The sequence below is a fragment of the Xenopus laevis genome, chromosome 2L (assembly GCF_017654675.1).
Source record: "Xenopus laevis strain J_2021 chromosome 2L, Xenopus_laevis_v10.1, whole genome shotgun sequence".
Taxonomy (NCBI): Eukaryota; Metazoa; Chordata; class Amphibia; order Anura; family Pipidae; genus Xenopus; species Xenopus laevis.
Genome location: NC_054373.1, coordinates 60,218,484 through 60,243,069, shown reverse-complemented (window position 1 = coordinate 60,243,069; position 24,586 = coordinate 60,218,484). Strand labels below are relative to the sequence as shown.

The 24,586-nt window shown below is 41.2% G+C and overlaps 1 protein-coding gene across 3 annotated transcripts in view; it reads left to right on the top strand.

Annotated features, from left to right (window-relative positions):
* The window catches only part of tcea3.L (ctranscription elongation factor A (SII), 3 L homeolog), a 37,617-nt gene that overhangs the window by 7,297 nt on the left and 5,734 nt on the right, over nt 1–24,586 (top strand). For 2 of the 3 annotated variants that reach the window (XM_041581938.1, XM_041581936.1), the window contains exons 6-9: nt 544–612; nt 8,047–8,100; nt 23,372–23,475; nt 23,552–23,718. In XM_041581938.1, the coding sequence (XP_041437872.1) occupies nt 544–612; nt 8,047–8,100; nt 23,372–23,475; nt 23,552–23,718 (394 nt within the window). The remainder of the gene's footprint in view (nt 1–543; nt 613–8,046; nt 8,101–23,371; nt 23,476–23,551; nt 23,719–24,586) is intronic. The other variant, XM_041581937.1, reaches the window with a different exon arrangement.

The following is a 24,586-nucleotide window of genomic DNA, read 5'->3' as shown; positions in this document are numbered from 1 at the left end:
GGACAGGGGCCTGAAGAGGTGGACCAGAAAAAAGGGATTTATGAGCAGGAATTATCATAGCTATGAGCTTTGTGTTAGCAATAGAGTTAAATGGATTGTAGGAAGGAACAGATGTGGAATTGGGAATAATGGCTATTAAGAACCCTTTAGAGTGACAGGCAAACTGTGAAAATTAAATACAGATGTACTGCAGTGCCAATAAATAAGCAAAAATGAATGTGGAAAACTTGAAAGAATTAAATCCATTAGACTGTAAGTCAGTTCTTTAGTATAATGAGAAGGAAGGTAGTTGTAAGATGAGTTCAGCATGTAGCTCCTAATTTATTAATAACTTAAGATAGTGGTGTATTGGTGATATTATGGACACTGCATCCTTATTAAGTAATTTTAATTGTGTTTGCCCCCTGTGAGTTTTGCATTTTTAACTAACTGTGAAATAAAGCTTTCATTTAATTAAACGTGCACCAAAAATGTTTTGGATTTATGGCTACTAAACCTTTATCCACAAATGTCACTGATGCTATATTTTTGTATTTCCTGCAGTCAGTGCCCTGCAAGTCATCAACCATTACACACTCAGCAAGCTATCCCTAAGGAGCCCGAATTAAAAAGGTAGATGAGAAGTTATGTGCGGTAGAGATACAGTGATCATGCACAGATATAGTGTCTAATGCTACTGAAAATTACAGTATGTGAGCTTATCCTGCTATATGCAATAAAATGTACTAATTTGTCATGATCCAGTAGTATATAGCATAACATAGAATCAACACTATGTATTTTTAAAAGGCAATCTTTATTTATACCTACTACCAGGGTGAACAGTACAAAAATGATTAAAGACAAAAAAAAAACTAGCAATCTCCTCACACCCTGCACAAATCAACTTTGCCAATTAGAATCATAAATATGGGAGATGGTGTGAATAAATTATTATGGTTTTAAGTATCCTGTACATAGTATACAAAGGGGCAAATTCACTAAGAGCCGAAGCGCCTAACGCTAGCATCAATTCGCTAGCGTTAGTCATTTTCGTTACTTAGCAAATTCACTAACGAATGCTGGCGTAAATTCGCTAGTGTTACTTCGCACCCTTACGCCTGGCGAATTTGCGCAACGGACGTAACTACGCAAATTCACTAACGCATTGTACTGAATGCTACCTTTTACTCTAGACTTCCTTCGCCACCTCAGACCAGGCGAAGCGCAATAGAGTAGATAGGGATTGCTTCAAAAAAAGTTTTTCTAAGTTTCTATATTATGGGTGATAGACTGAAAAAGATCGAAAAAATTTTTGGGGCTCCCCTCCTTCCCCCCTACATTTACTAACTCATGGCAACTTAACTATACAGTGGGCACATGTGTAGGGCAAAAAAAAAAATTTTATTTGATGTTTTGAAGGTTTCCCAGGCATTTGTAGTGATTGTACGTATTCCTCCATTGAAATTTGAATTTGGCGCCATATGCAAATTAACCATCGCTAGCGTAACTTATCTTCGCTTAGCGAATCAACGCTAGCGCAACTTCGCAACCTTACGCTACCCCTGAGCGCAACTTCGGATTTTAGTGAATTTGCGGAGCGCTGGCGAAACTACGCCTGGCGAAGTGTGGCGAAGTGCGGCAAAGTTACGCCTGGCGCAACTACGAATCTTAGTGAATTTGCCCCAGAATCTTTATCCATTTGTACAATGTCCTGTTTTTTAAGGCAGAAGAGGAAGCTGTGTAGCGAGAAACTTTGGAGGTGTAGTGGGATGCACTTAAAGGAAACCTATAACCCCAGAATGAATACTTAATCAACAGATTGCTTATATCATATTAAGTGGCCTGTTAAAGAATCTTACCAAACTTGAATATAGTTATCAGTAAATATTGCCTTTTACTTTACTAATGTGCAAATTAGGATTCGGATTCGGTTTCGCGAAGGATTCGGGGGTTTGGTCGAATCCAAAATAATGGATTCCGTGCATCCCTAGTCCATATGAATACAGTTAAACTAATCATACAGTAAAGTATATAGGGATGCACAGAATCCAGGATTCGGTCCGGGATTCGGCCAGGATTCGGCCTTTTTCAGCAGGATTCGGCTGAATCTGAATTCTAATTTGCATATGCAAATTAGGGGCAGGGAGGGAAATCACATAAAAAATAAGGATATAATTAAAAAAAAAATTACAGTTTCCTAATCATGACGTATATTTTCCATCAAGTCTATTATATATAAATTTCGATGTATGGTAAAAAGATAGGGATTTAGCAGTATGTGGAACAAATGTAGATGTGAACTAGCACAAGGTAACCATGGCAATGGGACGCAACAGAATGAATGCAGAGGAAGCGAAGGAAAGGAAAGAGACGTGTTACCCAGGCAACTGGGAATTGTAAATAGGTGAGGTGCTTGCGCAAGACAGTCTGAGCCTTTGAGGAAGTCAGAAAGCAGCGAAACGCGCCAGGTGACTGAGGAACCCATGTGAAAGGTAAGACACCGCGTGGCAGAGTCAAATACCTAACACCACGGTTTCCTTTTAAAATTAAGAAAAGGGAAGATATGAGATGCTTAATTTTAACCTCAATATTTTCCATAGTTTTTTAAATTATTTAAAGGTTTTACACTATACTGTGTTCCACATTAATCTGCAGCAAGGATTCAGCTGGGGAGTCAGTCCGGATCTATATTTCATTGTTATATACTGAACATCATTTGAAACGTTTGTAAGTACCCACCTACCACTAGCACGAGGTGTATGACTATAAAATAGAAACACAACATTGTGCAGTGGGTAAAGGTGTTGAACTACAGCTCTCTAAAAAAAATTCCCCTTCCCATCCCTAATTTGCATATTCAAATTAGGATTTGAATTTGGTTTGGTATGTGGATGAATCTTTCGTGAAGAATTCAGTGGTTTGGCCAAATCCAAATAATTGAATTCGGTGCATCCCTAGAAGCAAATGACCTCAAAGTACTATCCTACTTTCAGTCTTAGTCCTGATAGATATCAGTAAACCATTTGTTTCAAATATGGGTGAATATGTGGCCCCAAACAATGTTATGCCAAGGTTCTGTTCTTCAGCTTTCTAGTTATTAACTAGACATTTACTTCCACTAGGACGACTACATTAGGGTGACCTAAGCTAGCTGCTGCTTGGTTGCTAATGGTTACTGCAGTAGTGCATAGTGATTTAAAATTCCCCCGCAATACATTCAGGGGCAGATTTACATATGGTCGAATATCGAGGGTTAATTAACTCTCGATATTCGACTGCCGAATGTAAATCCTTCGACTTCGAATATCGAAGTCAAAGGATTTACCGCAAATAGTTTGATCAAAGTCGTAGTCGAAGGTCGAAGTAGCCAATTCGATGGTCAAAGTAGCCAAAAAAACCATTTGAAATTCTAAGTTTTTTTATTCTATTCCTTCACTCGAGCAAAGTAAATGGGCCGCTCAGTGTATTGCATTGGTGTTTTATATCAGAAAGTAAGAGAGAGAGAGAGAGAATTTGAGATAATTAGTTGTACATGTATGGGACCTGTTATCCAAAACATTTGGGAATGTTGAGGCTTTCCGGTTAACTGATCTTTCTGTAATTTGGATCATCATATCTTAAGTCTACTAGAAAATTATGTAAACATTAAATATACCCAATAGACTGGTTCTGCTTCCAAAAATGTGTAATTATATCCTAGTTTGGATTACTTACAAGGTAATGTTTTGCTATTACAGAAAAAAAGGAAATAATTTTTATAAATTTGGATTATTTGGATAAAAAATGGAGTCTATGGGAGACAGCCTTTCCATAATTTGAATCTTTCTGTATAACAGGTTTCCGGATAACGGATCCCATACCTGTACATGTATGATAAGCATTTTCAAAGTATTTTCATTGGGAATTATCTATCTGATAAATCTGATATTATGAGGTCTGTAGTAAATGTATTTTCTTTTTGTTTAATTTTATGTCAAACTCTAGTGTGAATCTAATCTGAGAAATTACCAAATTAGAGCCTGTAAAGAAAAATTTACAGCATCATCTACAGGAGAAATACATTATTGATGTATCTCTTCAACATTCGGCCATGTTTGGAGAAGACAAAAACTATTTTTTAGTTTGAGGTCAGTGAGAGGCTGTGAATCTACATATCTCTCAGAAGTGGTTCCTAAACTGTGGGGCTGTACCCCTAGGGGACAGTAATGAACTAAGTGATAAAGAAATGAAAAGAAAAACCCAAACCCAAAAAGCCAGAACTTCTCCGACATATGTACCATAAGAGAATATTGTTAGTTGAGTAAGGATTCAGCATATTTTGTTACAACAGGGAAGTTGCAACTTTGTTCTTTGTTACAGAGTTCACTCAGAGTACAGAGTGAGATATTTGCATAAAGAGAGAGACAGAGTAAGAGAGTTAGAGAAAGAGAACTAAAGAGAGAGGGAGAGAGAACAAGAGAGAGAGAGAGAGAGAGAGAGAGAGAGAGAGAGAGAGAGAGAGAGAGAGAGAGAGAGAGAGAACAAGAGAGAGAGTTGTGCTGGGCAACAATGACTGCATAGCCAACCATGCCCATTGCATTTTCATATCTCTCCCTACTTAATGGCAAATTTTGGAAGGAGTAAATTGCTCTAATTTGTGCTAGGCTAGTTAACTGCTGTTGTATTGCAATGGTTTACAGCTCCAAAAACTGCACCATAATCAATAACCATCCACCTCAGTTTTTGTACTAGGCTTGTTAGCAGAATGTGGATGCAGTGAGTTTAGCTTGTTAGCACCGCAATGATTTGGAGGAATTTATCTTCCACATAAATTCTTTTTTGTTCACTTACTATTTCCCAGAACACTTTTTGTCAGTATATATGTGAACTGGTGAAATATGCTGAGGCTTAAATGAAGCTGGGAAAAGTTAAAAGACATGAGCTTGGCAAATCCAGGCAGGTTTCCTAGGCGACCACAGCAAAAACTTAACTGCTAAGAGCAGCAAATGTGTTATGTGTTGATTCAGATTGTTTCTGCAGTGAGGACACAGTGCGTGGGCTGTTTGTTGATACAGTATTGTTTCTCATTCACCAGCTCCTTAATGTGTTTGTGCAATTAATATGGAGTACTAGTCAGTGAAGAAATAAGGTCTTCTTCCTCCAGTTGGATAATTCACTGATGATTTTATTTATTAACTCCATGACGACAGGGCATGGACACCGTTTTACAATCATAGCACATTGTAGAACCAGATGCAAATTTATATCAGTGTTGTAATGGTCCTGTTCTCCCTATCCATATATTTAATATCTGTTACAGCCTCTCTTCACCTTGTAATAGTGGGTTTGTGACATGGCAGAAAACTCAAGTGCTGAGCTACATGACCAGATAACGGGCCAGATTCAATTCAGTGAGAAAAAGGTTTATCACATGAAAACTCATGGGCGAGATTCAATCTAAGATGCAATTCAATTCAGAAAATCTTATCTCACTGTTTATCACGTGAAAACTCAATTGAATTGTCTATGGGAAAAAATTGGAACTGAATTTGGAGAAAATAATTTTCTCCTCAAATTTAATCCTGTTCATGAGTTTTCACATGATAAACCAGGAAATAACCTTTTTCTCGCTGAATTGAATCGGGCTAAATAAAAGAATTGCTCCCTTCCTTCCTTCCTTCCTTCTATCACTCTACTGATAAGTCCTTCATGAGAAGTATTATAATAATTTGTTGTCTCTTTTTATGTCTATAAAATGTTAAGTGGCTATTTTACTTGTAAAAGTAATTTGTGGGTGGGTTAGGAACTATGAATATATGTGGCCTGGGGGCTCAACAGTCCCTTTGGTCTCTTCCTTGAAGTTCCAATGGTAATATACAATGTTATGTTGCTCTGTTTTAGGGGTCCCTCTACTGATGTTCCGTCCTCCTCAAACACTGCAAAGAAATCAGAAAGTTTTCTTTCTCTGTCTCAAAGTTTATAAAAGCGAGGAGATGATTCTATTAGTTAGCCCAGGGAGTTTTGAACATGTTGATTGCAAGGTTCCCCCTAATGTGTGCACAAATTTTGAGGTCAGCACACACAACAAATTGTGATGCTCACAAAGATTTGCATTTATTCTAACCTGTGCACACAGTTTTTAAAAATGTGCACAAAATAATCTTTGGCACACATAGCTGAGAAGGAATTAGAAGGAAAATTGGTTGATTATATGACAAGGTTGGTTCAATGATATAGCCCTGAAATTATTATGCGTGTTGACTCATTTACAAACTCAAGGTTCCTTGGAAACGGTAACACTGCATCATTTAAAATGCCAGTATTTAATGTTCTTATAATTTATATATATATTTATCTGTGTCCCCAAAAGACCTGCAAGTATCACTATATGGGAACCATGGAACACACATATTTTTGGTGCTATGGTTTAGGGGAATCATAGTCCTTGTTAAACATGAGTTCAATGAAAAGGGCTTTATCACTTGCAAACTAATCAACTCTTATGGTTTCAATACCACCTCTGTGTTGACAGTACTCAAATATATGTCTACTCTCCAAATCTTAGCCCACAACTCTTAAATTCAATCTCTACTGGCTTGTCTGCTGTCTCTACCTGTATGTCCCAACAATAGCTTTAATTATTTTTTTCCAAAACAGAAATGGATCTCTTTCCCCCATCCAACACTTATAATATCACAGAAGTGTCTATCACCGTTAACAGCTTCATTATCACCCTGTCTTCTCAGGCCTGATGCCTTGGGGGGTTATCTGCACTTTCCTTTACTCCTCATATTCAGTATTCACTTACTGAAGTATGCCAATTTCACCTAATAAGTAATTCCCAAATGTGATTGTTTATCACTCAAGATGCCAACAAAATTCTAATTCAGTCTGTCATCATATCATGCATTTACTGTAAATTTCTAGTATTTGTCCTTGCCCTCCAAAGATCTCTCCAGACCTTAATGAATACTGCCACTAACTTATACACCTTAGAAACTACTTCTCCTCTGCCATGGCATTTTGCTAACTGCCTTTCTCTACCTTTCAGAAAAAAATTCAATATAATTACTTTCAAGGCAGTTCATAACTCTGCCCCACTCTGCATCTCGGAACTTACCTCTAAGTACTTACCAATGGCTCGTTATGCTCCTCTAGTAACTTACTTCTCTCCTCATTAGTTCTTCATATATTCACATTCAAGACTTTGCAAGGACCACCGCCGTTCTCTGGAATTCTCTTCTAGTTTTTTCCAACTTTTCTCCCACTCTTTTTGTCTTCAAAATGTCTATTAAACATTTCTTTAGATAAGCTTCTCCTTTTAGATTGTAAGCTCTTTTGGGCAGGGGCCTCTTTACCCCTGGTACTGGTTATCAATTGTGTTTGTTCACAAATCTGTCTTTGCCTGTTTTACACTTGGGGCAGATTTATCAAAGGTCGAGGTGAATTTTTGAATTAAAAAAATTAGAATTTTGAGCTATTTTTGTGTACCTCGACTAGGAAATATTCCAAATTCAATTTGAATTTGAAAAAAATTCGAAAATTTGAATGTCGAAATTTATCATGTACTGTCTCTTTAAAAATTCGACTACGACCATCTAAAACCTGCTGAATTGCTGTTTAAGCCTATGGGGGACCTCCTAGAAACTATTTGGAGTCAACTGGTGAACTTTGAAAAATCAAAATTTTTTTTGGGGAAAAACCTTAATTCGAATTTGATCAAATGCGCTATTGTTATTTGTTATTTATTGAGCTAAAATAAGGTAAACAGGGGGGGGGGTATTTCTATTTTGCCCTGCTTAGCTCGAGAAATAATGAAACCATAGATTATTTCATAAATAAAAGAACAGGCAAAAATTACATTCAACACAAGCCCTATTCACTGCATTCATGTTGACCAAGGGGATATACTGTCCCTTTAAGATATATTGCGTGGATTATATTTACAAGATGATGGAGGAATTTAGTTGTTGAATTTCAGTTCAAATCCAGCATTCTAGCTTGATGAAAATGAAGTGAGTTACACTTTTGTGGTGGTTTAGTTTTAATATACTGTGGATGCTATGCTGTGTTTGTCCCTTGCAGAAAATACTCTACCGATGCCCAAACCTCTGTTGAGATAACAAAGAATTCAGAGAGGTGAGATATGTGTGGAAAAATGGAGAACTTCCTCAGATGTAGCAAAAAGGCAAATCAAAATCTGCTATAATGTGAAAGGTCATTTCTACCACAGTGACATTGTACTTTATATTTTTTTCCCTCATCCTAATGCAGTTAAATGAAACTGTATGTACTCCATGGTATACATTTAAGTGATACCACATGTAAGACTTGGTTATGTTTAAATATATGTATGCCAGAATTGGGACTTAACCTCCAGTCTTAGATCCTTGAATAATGCAATACTATAGATTTGACAAGCCAAGTGATAAAATAAAAGGCAATATTTATTCACAACCATGCCAAGTCAAGTGGGTTAAAATGACATACAATTAAAAAACAAGTAGCGCTGCAAATGGTGGAAGGGATCCCTTTCATAGGAACATTAAACCCCACCGTCTGATTAATTATAAATCAGATGCGAGAAAGGTACATAAATGTGAAAATGCCCCCACTGCTTAATCAAAAGACACTGTACGGTGTGGCTAAAAAGCCTGCATAATGTGCATTGTGCCAAAGCAATAGATGGAGACTTGTATCCAATCTTATGTGGTAATAGAATAGTCCGTCAAAATGGAAACCTTGCAGTATATTGAGGAAAGTAATGGACGATATGGCTGTTAGCCCAACATTTGGTTGTAGCAAGGTGTGGAATGAGCCAGGCTACTGATCTCCAAAGGTCTCTATGCAAATCTGTAAATCCCGAGTGTGTTGTGGTGAACAAATAGGTAAGTACTCGGTTACTAGGGTCTGTTTGTGGAGAATAGCGCTAAAGGTGGCCATAGACGCAAATTTTTACATTTTGGGAACTTGGTTATGTTTATTACTAACTAATTGGTTGGGAAAGTTCATCAGAGAAACAGCACACACACATATATGTGGTATATAAAGTGTAACAATCTTTCTACATTAAAAGTCATTTGCACTGCTGTAATAATGTAAGCCTAATTGGCCTGCCAATATTTAAACCTGTACAAATTTAAAATTCAGCTTTCTTCAAGTACTGTGACCTTCAAGCAATCAACATTTGTTTTGCAGCAAGTAGTAATCAATGTCCTTCATCCCACTAACTAATGAATTGAATTAGACCTTAATTGCATTAGACCACATGAAATTGACAAAATGACCTTTTATCAAACTGACATATTTTTTTCCCAGTTATATATCTCTGTTAATCAAAATATAAAAGGACGAAATCACACATTGTAGAAAAAAAACAGGTGCATTTATCCATTTTCTTTGTCAACAATGCACCCTTGCCACATCCCAGAGGTGAAAAAGTCTGCACCTATCTGTAAATTGTATGCAGTCAGAAGTAAGTTGTAGCTGCCATGTAAAAGGCAAGGGTAGGAGCCCCATTGCACACCTCCATACTGGTGCATCATTACTTACTATAAGAAGGCGTGTCTGCAGATGCATGGTGCCTACTGCCTCGTGCCTGGTAAAATCAGGTCACAGGTGTAAAAGGGGATCGATCACAAAAATTAAACATACGGTAAGCTTAATCTCATTGACATAAGAAACTGCAGTATCTTAATATAATAAATTAAACATTCTGTACCATTTATTAAATAATCAAGCTACTCTTCACTGTCCCCCTCTCGGCAACCTGGCAATCTTCATTCTCTCTTCCTGCAGTAGGCAGAGTCTAAATTTTGATTGAGAGTTGTTTGTGCTGGAGTCAGTTATTTGAGTTAGCTGCAACCAATCAGCTAGGAAAGGGAGCCCCCCAAAAGACATATTAGATCTACCTGTCAATCAAAACATGACCCTGCATGAAGAGAGCATGAACAGTGACAGATTGATGAGAGGGAGGTACTGAAGAGTAACTTGATTATTTCATAAACAGTACAGAATTTGTAACTGATTGTACAGTTTAAAAAGTGTCTTTCTTTTTAAATTTGAGATGAAGCCGATGAGATTTTTACTTTCGTGATACATCCTCTTTAAACACAGGGACCCTAAAAGGGGTTGTTCACCTTTGAGTTAATGTTTAGTAAGATGTAGAGCAGAGATTCCCAACCTTTTCAACCCATAAGCAACATTCATATGTAAAAGCAGTTGGGAAGCAACGCTAACATGAAAAATGTTCCTGGGTGCCAAATAAGTGCTGTGATTGTCTATTTGGTAGCCCCTATGTTGACTGTCAACCTACCGGAGGCTCAGTTTGGCATTAAATGTGTTTTTTATTTAACCAAAACTTGCCTCCAAGCCTGGAATTCAAAAATAAGCAGATGCTTTGAGGCCACATCCAAGGGCTTGGTGAGCAACATGTTGCTCCCCTTTAAGGCCTATGGCAAAAGTTGTGTTTTTCCTATGTTTCAATGTACACATGGAACAAATTCATGACAGAAAATGCAAACAAGCCTTTTCTGGTTGAAATCTGGTTTCTGTGTGTATGGATATGGAGCAAAGGATGCCTCAATAGGCCAGAGCAACATGTACCATAGACTTAACCCATCAGCATGCTGAGCTCTACACCTTGAGCTTGGTGTGGCTAAATCTACCAGGCTAAATCTACCAACACATTTCCTACAACAATAGGCACTAGATTTATCTTACAAGGTGTTCTGTTAGGTATTTTGCATGAATTGTACACTCCCCAAATACAAAAATCACCCACAGCCTACATGCCAGATAGAGAACACACTTCAGATAATAAGAAGCATTTAGTGTATTGTGAGCCTGCCCCAATAACTAAGTCATGCACTGTTTATGTAAGCTGAATTAAGCAGATTTGGGAGCAATATACATGCCGGTTGTTTAATTAAAGTGTCACTTTGTGTTAACAATAAAATAAATGAAAGGATTGGTTTTCATGGATCTAAATTATCTCTTGAATATCATTTTTGCAAAGCCATTTTAAATGTGATCAAATTAAACCACACTGTCCAATAGAATTGCAAATGCCTTCAATTACATCTGCAAACATGTTCAATCTATTCTTTGTCAAGCAACTACACTGGTGTACCACAGGCGTTAATATCCTTTGTATTGATGGGTGAATTAACCCTTTAGAGACACACCAGCGTTACAGGGAATAGCAGACATGTAGTTGAACACAGAATGGAATTAACTGCACAGCTTCTCCAGTTCTCAGTCACAATTCCCAATGATAATATTATTAAACACATTACAAGTATTCACAGTCAATTGGCCCTCTTTTGATCCCAGGCCTATTGGCACTCTTTTGATGCCTTCCTCCCTGACACTGTTCCTTCACTTTACAGCTCCTATACAATTTCTAGTGCAAGATATGATCTAGTGCAAGATATGGCTTGTGTCTAGGGGCGGCAGGCCCGGATTTAGGGAAAGGCCCCCTAGGCCCGGGCCTAGGGCGGCAAGATGTTAGGGGCGGCAAGCAGGTGCCCTTAACATCTCTTCAGCAGCTTGCGTATTGTGAATGACATATACTATCATGATAACTTTTACCCCGCGGCCGCTGCTGCCACTCCTGGCTCCTGCTGTGTGCGCAGCGCGCCTGTCAGCTCTACTCTGTCTTTGACAGCACAGGAGTCAGGACACAACAAGAGGACGGTCTTGTGTAATGTGAATTTGGCTGGCTGCCCGCCCCTTGCTGCAAGCCTGCAACTGAAATCATTCAGCAGTGGCTGTGGCAGAAGTTATTGCCCTATATTTTCTAATTATTGCAACAGTTGGTGGTAGGTTAAAAAGTATAATATACATATTGGATATATTTAAAACGTATTTATGGTTTAATACATAATTATTTCCATTTTATTGTCCGTGTTATTTTATTTTGCATAAATGATTGGATAAAGATTCGCTTCCAGAAAATGCGGGGGGGGGGGGCGGCACAGTAGCTGGGCCTAGGGGGGCAAGAAGGGTAAATCCGGCCCTGAGGGGCGGCCTCTATCAGGCAACAGGAAATTACTTATCATAGCTCCATGTGGGTCCCTCACAGACGAGGTACTGCCGTGGAACCGTTTGCTTTCTTACTCCTTGTCAGTGATTCAGCTGCTCAGCTAATGGCCTACTGTAGGGTTGCCAGCCCTGTTGGCTCTTCTGACTAGCATATACATATATATTGTAAAGTTCAGGGGGAGTGGGATCACCCATGCACTACGGCCACAACACAGTAGTAGAATAAATGTCTTTTTATTCCTTGTTCAAACAAACAAACTGTATCTTCAGCAGCTAACATTAACAACGTAAACAAGCTGTATCCTCAGCAGGTAAAGTAAGTCAACTTAAACACAGTCTTCAGCATAAAGTAACAATCACTTTTGCGCACATCAGAATTGAAAGAAAACAGTTCATATTCCCATTCAGGGATCAGGCTCACCTAGCCTTGCAAAGCTTTTGATTCCCAGTCAGGAGAGCAGTTTTCAAACACAATTCTCTCTTGCAGACCTCACCACTACCAACCCCCCTCCTGAACTCTCAGGGCTCTCTTAACTCCTGCACTGCTGTAGTAATTAGCCCTGCTGTGCACCCTCCAGGTACCTGAATAAAGGGGAAATATACCTGCTGTCCAGGACCCACCCCTGGAGTCCTGTACATATCCCCCCCCCTCTGCCTCAATCCGGAGGTGGAGGCAAACCAGGTCCCTAAACAATGTACCCGGGATAGTACATCTGCATTTTGGTGTAGCTTTCCAGGTCTGTGTTCTACATTAAAACTGAAATCCTGGAGGGCTAAGAACCAACGTGTCACCCTTGCATTGGCCTCTCTATTCTTTCTCATCCAAGTCAAGGGTGCATGGTCTGAGACCAAACGAAATTTTCTTCCCAGAAGGTAATAGCGCAAGGAGTCCAGGGCCCACTTTATGGCTAGGCACTCCCTTTCGACTACTGCATAATTTTTCTCTGCAGGAGTCAACTTCCTACTGAGGAAAGCTATCGGGTGTTCTTCCCCATTGATATCCTGTGAAAGTACAGCCCCAAGGCCAACATCGGAGGCATCTGTCTGTACTATAAACTCTCGACTAAAGTCAGGGGCTACCAAAATGGGGTGTTGGCACAATGCGGACTTAAGTTCTTTAAAAGCCTGTTCTGCATTGTCGTTCCACTTAATCATCACAGACTTCCTGCCCTGAGTCGTCTGTCAAAGGGGTGCAGTTTTGCCCGGGTGCAGTTTTGCACATATACAGACGCAAATCTGCGACGGCCGCAGTGCAAGCGCATTGTAGCCACGCCCACAGCCACGCCCCTAACAACCACGGCATCGTTTGCGACATAAATGCCCAATCTTTTGCGCAATGCGCATAAACAAAACCATCGCAAAAGCTCTGTGTTATGCGCAATATCACGCAAATATATTAGCGATCACGCTTGTGATGGCGCAGACAACCTTTTGTGTCCACTTATGCGCTGCGCTGCTTTAATAAATGAGCCCCAATGAGTTTGTCAACCCGAGGCATAGGGTAGGCATCGAATTTGGATACCTCATTCAACTTCTTGTAATCATTACAAAACCGTATAGTCCCATTGGGCTTGGGGACTAGGACAATTGGACTTGACCACTCACTCTGTGACTCCTCTATGACACCAAGTTGTAACATTTTCATTACTTCCTCTGAAACTGCCTGTCTGCAAGCTTCAGGAATGCGATAAGGTTTTACACACACCTTCACATTGGGTTCAGTGATTATATCATGCTCTATGACATTGGTAAGCCCAGGTAACTCAGAAAAAACATCTTTGTTCCTCTGCAAAAACTCCTTAACTTGTTGAGTCTGAAACCTTGACAGGGAAGAAGCTACTTTTATAGTATTTACCTTATTTTGTCTTTCAAAGCTCGCAGTAGCCCCAGCAGACATTGCTTCCCTATCTCTCCAGGGCTTTAGCAAATTAACATGTAGATCTGGTAGGGTTTTCTTTTCCCTGGTTGGTGCACCCTGTAATCTACCTCCCCTACCTTTGCAACAACTTCAAAAGGTCCTTGCCACTTAGCTAGGAACTTACTCTCTACTGTAGGGATGAGTACAGCCACTCTGTCCCCTACCTGGAAATGTCTTATTTTGGCTGACCTATTATACACCCTACTTTGGGTTTCTTTGGCCTTCTGGAGATGCTCTTTCACCATTGGCATTACATTAGCAATTCTCTCCCGCATTTGCGCAATGTGCTCTACAACACTTCTATATGGGGTGGTCTCACTCTCCCATGTTTCTTTTACCAAATCAAGTAACCCCCGGGGTCGACGCCCATACACCAATTCAAAGGGCGAGAATCCCGTAAAAGATTGGGGTACTTCTCGAATGGCAAAAAGCAAAGCTGGAAGCAGGCAATCCCAGTCCTTCCCATCCTTATGTACTACCCTCTTTAGCATTGTTTTCAGGGTTTTGTTAAACCTCTCAACCAGGCCATCTGTTTGTGGGTGATAGACAGAGGTCCTTAGCTGTTTAATTTTAAATAGCTTACATAAGTCGGCCATGACCTTCGACATAAAGGGTATATGCCGTGGTCAGTAAGGACCTCTTTGGGAAAACCTGTCCTTGTAAACATATGAAATAGTTCGCGAGCAATGGTTTTGGATGAGGAATAGCCTCAGGGTACCGAGTAGCATAATCAAGTATAACCAAAATGTATTGATGTCCTCGAGCGGACTTCACCAAAGGACCTACCAGGTCCATAGCAATTCGCTCAAATAGCACTTCAATAATGGGGAGTGGTACTAAAGGACTTCGAAAGTGGGGGCCAGGGGTAGTCAACTGGCATGTGGGGCAGGAGGCGCAATATCTTTTTACCTCTGCCTTCAACCCAGGCCAGAAGAACCGATCAGCTATACGTGCCTCTGTTTTCTCAGCCCCCAAATGCCCCCCTAGTACATCATTATGGGCTAAGTCCAGTACCATCCTTCTGAATGGCTGGGGAACTAGTAACTGCTCAACCACCTCATTTCGGACCTGAGTGACACAGGTACAGGAGGTCACCACTGCAAAATGTGGAAATTGCTTATCAAGCTCAGGCTCTCGTGGGACCCCATTTACCACCACTACTTGTTCTCTGGCATGTACCAAAGTAGGATCTCGCATCTGGGCAGTACTAAATGCTCCCCTAGAAACATCTAGGTCTGGAAGTACAGGATGGGAGGATGTTTCCTCATCATCCTCCCCAAGCATGACCTGTAACGGGAAAAATTCCCCCCCTCAGAGGTGACCTTAGTCTCCAGACCCAACCTTTCCCTCAGGAACACTTTTTTCAATTTCATGATTTACCACATTTTGTTCTGGCAGTTCCACACAATACCCTTCTTTTAAGGGTTCTGTGGAAGTGTCGTTTTCACTCATAACCTGTATTGGTTCAGACACTTTAATTTGTACATTACCCCACAGTTCCCAGAACAATGGAAAGTCTCGCCCAAGAATTACCTGGTGCAACAATTTTTTTACCACACCAACCTCATGAGCAATGGTGCCAGAAGCAGTGGCAATTGTCACTGGCAGTAGTGGATATGTCCGAGTGTCCCCGTGTATGCAAACAACACAGAGTTTTTGCTTCCTGATGCATCTTCTTGGACACGTTCCCTTGTACAAGTGTAACCATACTCCCTGAATCAAGCAGGGCTTTACCAGAAACACCGTTCACATATACTTTACATTCAAAACATCCTTCTGGAAAATCAGGACCTGCAATGCAAACTGGCTGAGCATAAAAGGATACTCTCCGTAGGACATCACACTGCATGGGTTCCACCTGTAGGGGACACTGAGCCCGCATGTGACCCCATGCCTGGCACCGCCAACACTGCACACCCCCAGACTTCTGGGGTGTTGGGGGGCCTGGCTGTACTGCAGGAGGGACAGTGGATAATATCTTGTCGCTGTCCTTTATGCTGGTTCCAGGGTTCCGCGAAGAACTCTTTCCCGCGGAGGTGATCTTTGCAGCCAGGGTTGGAGCGGGGTCTAGATGACTTGTCGGGGGTAGTAGCTCCTCCACTGTGGTGTATCTCTCCACCATCTCCACCAGCCGGTCCGCTGTTTTAGGGTCTCCATGACTGACCCAGCGCTGTAGTTCAACTGGCAGCAACCTCAGAAACCGGTCTAGCACGAAACGTTCCACCATCTGTGGACCGGTGAGTATCTCAGGCTGCAGCCACTTTGTTGGCAGCTGTATTAGATCATACATTTGTGACCTCGTGGAATATTTTTCCGATACTTCCAGCTGTACACCCTCTGTGCCCTGACTGCTGTGGTCACTCCCAGACGGGCAAGGATCTCTGCCTTGAGCCGGTCATAGTGAAGGGCGTCTGCAGGGGTGAGGTCATAGTAAGCTTTCTGCGGATCCCCAGTCAGAAATGGGGCAAGGAGACCAGCCCATTTGTCTCGGGGCCATCCTTCCCGCTCTGCAGTCCTTTCAAAGGTCATCAGAAAGGCTTCCACATCATCTGTGGGCATCATCTTTTGCAGGAAATGGCTTGCCCTTATTATTGTCTGGCTGTTAGGGTTGACCACTGCTGATTCTCGCCCATGAGCTAGCTGTTGTACTGCCTCAGCCAGCATTTTGGACTGTGCCTCTGTAGAATCCCGCAGGGCAGTGGCTTGAGCTGTAGTAGCTTCCCTGAGTGCAGCCAGTTGCACTTCTGTGGCTTTCTGCTGAGCTGCCATACTTTGCTGCAACTGCACTGTTGCCATGGCCACTTGCCGTAGCAACTCCTCCATGATAAACAGGAGCCTGGCCCTTTAAGTCAGTTTTTAAACGGCAATGTTTCCTTTTTGGCCTTTTCTGTAGTGCAAATGCCCGCATCCGAGCACCACTTGTAAAGTTCAGGGGGAGTGGGATCGCCCATGCACTACGGCCACAACACAGTAGTAGAATAAATGTCTTTTTATTCCTTGTTCAAACAAACAAACTGTATCTTCAGCAGGTAACATTAACAACGTAAACAAGCTGTATCCTCAGCAGGTAAAGTAAGTCAACTTAAACACAGTCTTCAGCATAAAGTAACAATCACTTTCATGCACATCAGAATTGAAAGAAAACAGTTCATATTCCCATTCAGGGATCAGGCTCACCTAGCCTTGCAAAGCTTTTGATTCCCAGTCAGGAGAGCAGTTTCAAACACACTTCTCTCTTGCAGACCTCACGTGTGTCTACCAACCCCCTTCCTGAACTCTCAGGGCTCTCTTAACTCCTGCACTGCTGCAGTAATTAGCCCTGCTGTGCACCCTCCAGGTACCTGAATAAAGGGGAAATATACCTGCTGTCCAGGACCCACCCCTGGAGTCCTGTACAATATATATATATATATATATATATATATATATATATATATATAGGGTATAAAGTGATGGCACTCACAGGAATTTGTAAGGCAATACATGGAGATAAAAGAGAAAAAAGTTTATTGAAGTTTTTTTTCTCTTTTTTTTTTCTCATTTATCTCCATGTATTGCCTTACAAATTCCTGTGAGTGCCATCACTTTATACCCTACATGAACTTTTGATGCATGTGCACCCAGGTTTCGTCCATTTTTCGGGGTGTGCGGCCCTTACTTGCTGCTCTTTATATATATATTATATATATAGAAGTTCAGTGGCGAAACTACCGGGGGAGCAGGCGGTGCGAGCGGGCCAGGGCCCGCACACCCTCAGGGCCCCCTGGCAGTCCACCCGCCGCTTTGCGCCGCATGTTCCCGGCCAGTTCCGGGTGTACGGAGGTGGGCGGGGGGCCCGGCTGCGCGTCTTGCCCCAGGGCCCGCCCCCCTCTAGTTACGTTTCTGTAGAAGTTGTAGAAAAAGCTGTTGCACTCTAGGTACGTTTGCAAATAAAATAAGCTGAACGATCTAAATAAAGTTTATTTTATTTGCAAAAGTTCCTATATATATATATATATATATATATATATATATATATATATATATATATATATATATATATATATATATATATATATAGACAAATACAAGATTCCTCTGCACTCAACCCATTATCAATATATTTAAGACAGAGACATTTTTGTGCATACTACTACTGAAAAATGCCTTACCCTTTAAACAAAACAGGGATTGTTTGTCCATATATTGCCAGATATGGGATGACTTTGACGTAGTTGGCCAGCTTAAATATATTGCAATATATAGTTACATAGTTACATAGTTAAATCGGGTTGAAAAAAGACAAAGTCCATCAAGTCCAACCCCTCCAAATGAAAACCCAGCATCCATACACACACTCCTCCCTACTTTCATACAAATTCTATATACCCATACCTATATTAACTATAGAGTTTAGTATCACAATAGCCTTTGATATTATGTCTGCCCAAAAAATCATCCAAGCCATTCTTAAAGGCATTAACTGAATCAGCCATCACAACATCACCCGGCAGTGCATTCCACAACCTCACTGTCCTGACTGTGAAGAACCCCCTACGTTGCTTCAAATGAAAGTTCTTTTCTTCTAGTCTAAAGGGGTCGCCTCTGGTACGGTGATCCACTTTATGGGTAAAAAGGTCCCCTGCTATTTGTATATAATGTCCTCTAATGTACTTGTTATGTGTAATCATGTCCCCTCGCAAGCGCCTTTTTTCCAGAGAAAACAACCCCAACCTTAACAGTCTCCCCTCATAATTTAAGTCTTCCATCCCTCTAACCAATTTAGTTGCACGTCTCTGCACTCTCTCCAGCTCATTTATATCCCTCTTAAGGGCTAGTCCACACGGGGAGATAGCCCTGCGTTTGCGGTCGCGGCGACAAAGCGCCGCGCCAGTCGCCGCGACCGGCGCAGGCGACAGTTTTGTATGGGCGCCTATGTAAAAACGCCTGCGCTAACCACACGAGGCGATGCGCTTTTCAACAGTCGCCTGAAAAAGCCTGGCGAGGCATTTTCAGGCGACTGTTGAAAAGCGCATCGCCTCGTGTGGTTAGCACAGGCGTTTTTACATAGGCGCCCATACAAAACTGTCGCCTGGGCCGGTCGCGGCGACTGGCGCGGCGCTTTGTCGCCGCGACCGCAAACGCAAGGCTATCTCCCCGTGTGGAATAGCCCTAAGGACTGGAGTCCAAAACTGCACTGAATACTCCAGATGAGGCCTCACCAGAGACCTATAAAGAGGCATAATTATGTTTTCATCCCTTGCGTTAATGCCCTTTTTTATGCAAGACAGAACTTTATTTGCTTTATTAGCCACAGAATGACACTGCCCAGAATTAGACAACGTGTTATCTACAAAGACCCCTAGATCCTTCTCATTTAAAGAGACTCTCAACACACTGCCATTTAGTGTATAACTTGCATTTATATTATTTTTGCCAAAGTGCATAACCTTGCATTTATCAACATTGAACCTCATTTTCCAGTTTGCTGCCCAGTTTTCCAATTTAGACAAATCACTCTGCAAAGTGGCAGCATCCTGCATGGAACCTATAGTTCTGCACAATTTAGTATCATCTGCAAAAATAGAAACAGTACTTTCAATGCCCACCTCCAGGTCATTAATAAACAAGTTGAAAAGCAAGGGACCTAGTATAGAGCCCTGCGGTACTCCACTAACAACACTGGTCCAATTAGAAAATATTCCATTTGCCACCACTCTTTGTAGTCTATCTTTTAGCCAGTTCTCTATCCAGGTACAAATACTATGTTCCAGGCCAACGTTCCTTAATTTAACCAGTAACCTTTTGTGTGGCACTGTATCAAATGCTTTAGCAAAGTCTAAGTAAATCACATCCACTGCCATCCCAGAATCGATGTCTCTACTTACCTTCTCATAAAAAGAAATTAAGTTAGTCTGGCAAGATCTATTACGCATAAAACCATGCTGGCACAAACTCATAGTATTACGATTTGCTATGAAGTCCAGTATCTTATCCTTTATTTACCCTTCGAAAAGCTTTCCTACCACTGACATCAGACTAACTGGCCTATAGTTTTGAGGCTGAGAACGGGATCCTTTTTTGAATAGAGGCACCACATTAGCAATTCGCCAGTCTCTCGGCACTATGCCAGTTCTCAATGAATCCTGAAAAATTAAGTAAAGAGGTTTGGCAATCACAGAGCTAAGCTCGCTAATTACCCTGGGATGAATACCATCTGGCCCCGGACCTTTGTTAATTTTAACATGTTCTAGTCTCTTTTGAATTTCTTCATGTGTGAACCATGCATCATTAGTTGTATTACTAGAATTTGTACTATTAAGAAGGAAACCTTCACTTACTGGTTCCTCATTTGTGTAGACAGATGAAAAATATGAGTTCAGAATCTGCGCTTTTATTTTGTTTTCATCAACCAGCTGACCCCCCTCTGATAGTAAGGGTCCCACCCCTTCCTGCTTCATTTTTTTACTATTAACATATTTAAAAAATAATTTTGGATTTTTTTTACTGCTTGCTGCAATATCCTTTTCTATATCAATTTTAGCTTGCCTTATAGCTTCTTTGCATGATTTATTGGCCTCCTTGTACCTTATAAATGTTTCGGCTGTACCAGCTAACTTGAAAGCCCTAAAAGCACGTATTTTCTTACCCACCTCAAAACCAACGCTTCTATTGAACCAAAAAGGTTTTGCTTTGCAACGACGTTCCTTGCTTACAAGTGGAATATACTGACAAGTATATTTATTAAGCTGCATTTTAAAGACTTTCCATTTTTGTTCTGTGTTTAACCCTGTGAAAAGCATGTCCCACTTAATATGTTGCAGAGATGCCCTTATACTGTCAAAGTTTGCACGTCTGACATTTAGGGGCAAATTCACTAAATCGCGAAGCGCCGAACGCTAGCGTTAATTCGCTAGCGTTGGCCATTTTCGCTACTGCGCAAATTCACTAACGAACGCTGGCGTAGTTTCGCTAGTGTTACTTCGCAACCTTACGCCAGGCGAATCTTCGCTAGCGACGAAACTACGCAAATTCACTAAATTGCGCAGTGTAGCGAACGCTACCTTTTACGCTAGACTTCCTTCGCCCCCTCAGACCTGGCGAAGCGCAATAGAGTAGATAGGGATTATTTAAAAAAAAGTCAAAATTTTTTCTAAGTCCCAAAAAACGCTGGCGTGTTTTCTACATGATGGCTGATAGGCTGAAAAAGATCGAAAATTTTGGGGCTCCCCTTCCTCCCCCCTACATTTCCTGACTCATGGCAACTTACCTAGACAGTGGGCACATGTGTAGGGCAAAATAAAATTTTTATTGGCTGATTTGAAGGTTTTCTAGGCATTTGTAGTGCAGATACGTGTTCCTCCATTGAAATTTGAATTTCGCGCCGTATGCAAATTAGCCTTCGCTAGCGCAACTTCGCTTTATATAGCGAAACAACGCTAGCGCAACTCCGCAACCTTTCGCTACCCCTGTGCGCAACTTCGCATTTTAGTGAATTTGCGTAGTGCTGGCGAAAATTCGCCTGGCGAAGTGCGGCGAAGAGCGGCGAAGTTGCGCCTGGCGCAACTTCGATTCTTAGTGAATTTGCCCCTTAGTGTTTTAGTTACTCCCTTATAGAATTGCTTCTGCAACAGAATCTCAAAGGAGACCATGCTATGATCACTATTCCCTAAGTGTTTGTCCATATGATATATGGACAAACAATCCCTTTTTTGTTTAAGGGTAGGGACACACTGGGCGATTTGGGGAGTTTTAGTCGCCTGGCGACTAATCGCCGCGACTTTTCTCCCCGAATGCCTCCCCTCGCTCTGCGCCTGGCTAAAATGAAAAATCGCCTGCGCTAATCACACGCGGCGATTCGTTTTCCGAAATCGCCCGAAGTTGCCTCGAGGAAACTTCGGGCGACTTCGGAAAACGAATCGCCGCGTGTGATTAGCGTAGGCGATTTTTCATTTTAGCCAGGCGCAGAGCGAGGGGAGGCATTCGGGGAGAAAAGTCGCGGCGATTAGTCGCCAGGCGACTAAAACTCCCCAAATCGCCCAGTGTGTCCCTACCCTTAAAGGGTAAGACATTTTTCAGTAGCAGTATGCACAAAATGTAAAGGGTAAGACATTTTTCAGTAGCAGTATGCACAAAATGTCTCGGTCTTAAATATAATGATAATGGGTTGAGTGCAGAGAAATCTTGTATTTGTCTATATGTATTTTGTGGTCACAGCCTCATTGCACCCCCGCCTAATGGTTTTAGAAATTAGTGGTGAGCATAACTTTTCCTTGTTTGATATATATATATATATATATATATATATATATCATATACTATACATTTAAACATATATGTATGTATTTTGTAAAGTAGCTGACTGATTCACTTTTATCTGCAATCACCCTTTTGCACACTCCCTCCCCCCCTCAACCATAACAGCCCATTATTCCGCACCTTGTTATTTGTAAAACAGGCAGCATTGGCAGAGCCAGGTGCTCAATGGTAGGGGCATGGCTGGTGTTGCCTAGACACAACAAAAGTGCTTGGCCAGCCTCTCCTAATTCTGTGATTACTACCATCCGGTGTCCCCCCCCTCCGACACACTACAACTCTCCAAAAACCTACAGTCAGACTAATTGGCTTCTAATAAAACTGACCCAAATGAGTGTGAATGTAATAGGGATAGTGGAGGATTTACATAAGGCCTAAATAGGTGGTCTCCCAGGGCCAAAAGATAAAGGGGTCCAGAGTCAGGTGAAAGTGGTGGGGGTTGTGTAGGCCAGGGGAGGAGCTGGGGTGGGTTGGAGTAGTGTCACAGTGGGTCAGAAGAGGCACCTGCCTAGGGTGCAATGATGGGAGGGGGTGCAGGGCAGGTACCTCTTCTACCTACCGCTAGTCTTGGTTCTCATGCCCCCACTGCTACTTTGTTGTATGTACTGTATTTGTGGTAGTTCTTTATAAAGCAATAAATCCAGCAGCACTCCGATATGTGAATCAATTATTTCTTCATGCCATTAGCAGAGCAACATTTCGGGCTATTCCAGCCCTTTATCAAGCTTGATAAAGGGCTGGAATAGCCCGAAACGTCGCTCTGCTGATAAAGGGCTGGAATAGCCCGAAACGTCGCTCTGCTAATGGCATGAATAAATAATTGATTCACATATCGGAGTGCTGCTGGATTTATTGCTTTACAGTGGATTTATTCCTTGGCAGAGAGGAACACAGCTGTGCACCCGACGCTTCAAAAGGCGATTCAGTGTAAGTGTGGCACCTTTACTGATTTGACTGTGGTAGTTCTTTAATTCCAGACAGAACTGCAAGGGTCTCACCACATTATCAAAATATAGAATTTTCCCTCTATCCTAGCAGAAACTCTCTCAGCTACTCACTCCCATCTTCTGCATCTTGTAAGAGTCCCACTTACATCAAAGAGGAGAGGTAAGAATACCAGCTTTTAAAGCTAGTGCTTTTATGTTTTTCCAGCAATTCTCATTCTGCCTTTGTCTCAGAAAATTCTCAGTTGGCTCCCCAGTTCAACCTACTCAGAATGGATCCACAAAACCATTTAGTGATGTTCAAAAACATGGGTAATGTATGAATAATGGAGAGCTATAGAATGATGCAGGAGTCTGTTATTTATTGTGTGCTGTGCTTTCATTGCAGAGAAAGTGGGGGGGCAGATGGGATCACCTGCAGACATACATTCCCCATCAAGGAACACTATGACACAAGAAGCCATCAGAGAGCACCAGATGGCAAAAACTGCAGGTACTCAGACAGATCTACTGCAGTGTGATAAGTGCAAAAAGAAGAATTGCACCTACAACCAGGTGTGTATCACTGGCTGTGTTTACATGTGGGATAGTAAATGGTGGGGGTAGCTACAATCATATTTTATAAAAAAATTTTCCTAATTGAAAAGTACCACACCACTACAGTCATGTGTATGCCACTGTACTATATGTGTGTGTGTTACTGAATGGCACAAGCAGATACAATCAAGTGCATGCAACTGTATGTGATGGTAAGTACAACTATAACCAAACTAATAACAGTGAGTTTTTTTGTATCCGTTTTAGTACACACACATATATATATATATATATATATATATATATATATATATATATATATATATATATATATATATATATATATATATATATATAGACAAATACAAGATTCCTCTGCACTCAACCCATTATCAATATATTTAAGACAGCGACATTTTGTGCATACTGCTACTGAAAAATGCCTTACCCTTTAAACAAAACAGGGATTGTTTGTCCATATATTGCAATATATTTAAGCTGGCCAACTACGTCAAAGTCATCCCATATCTGGCCAGTCCTATGCTCAATTTTCATCTGATTCATTAAGAATTCTATGGTTTAATTATACATTTTATAAAAGGGACGAATACGTTTTACCTGCAACTTACTAGCTGCTTTCAAAGTAAAACTCCCAAACTTGGCTGCCCTTTTATTAGACACCAGTGGGATCACCTGACTATAGTTGGAGGGGGTGGGAGCTACAACATGGAGCTGGTCACTGCTCTTGTAGAACTATAACAAACAAGGGAAAGTTGTGCTCACCACTAGTTTTTAAAAACATTAGGCGGGGGTGCAATGAGGGTGTGACCACAAAATACATATAGACAAATACAAGATTCCTCTGCACTCAACCCATTATCAATAT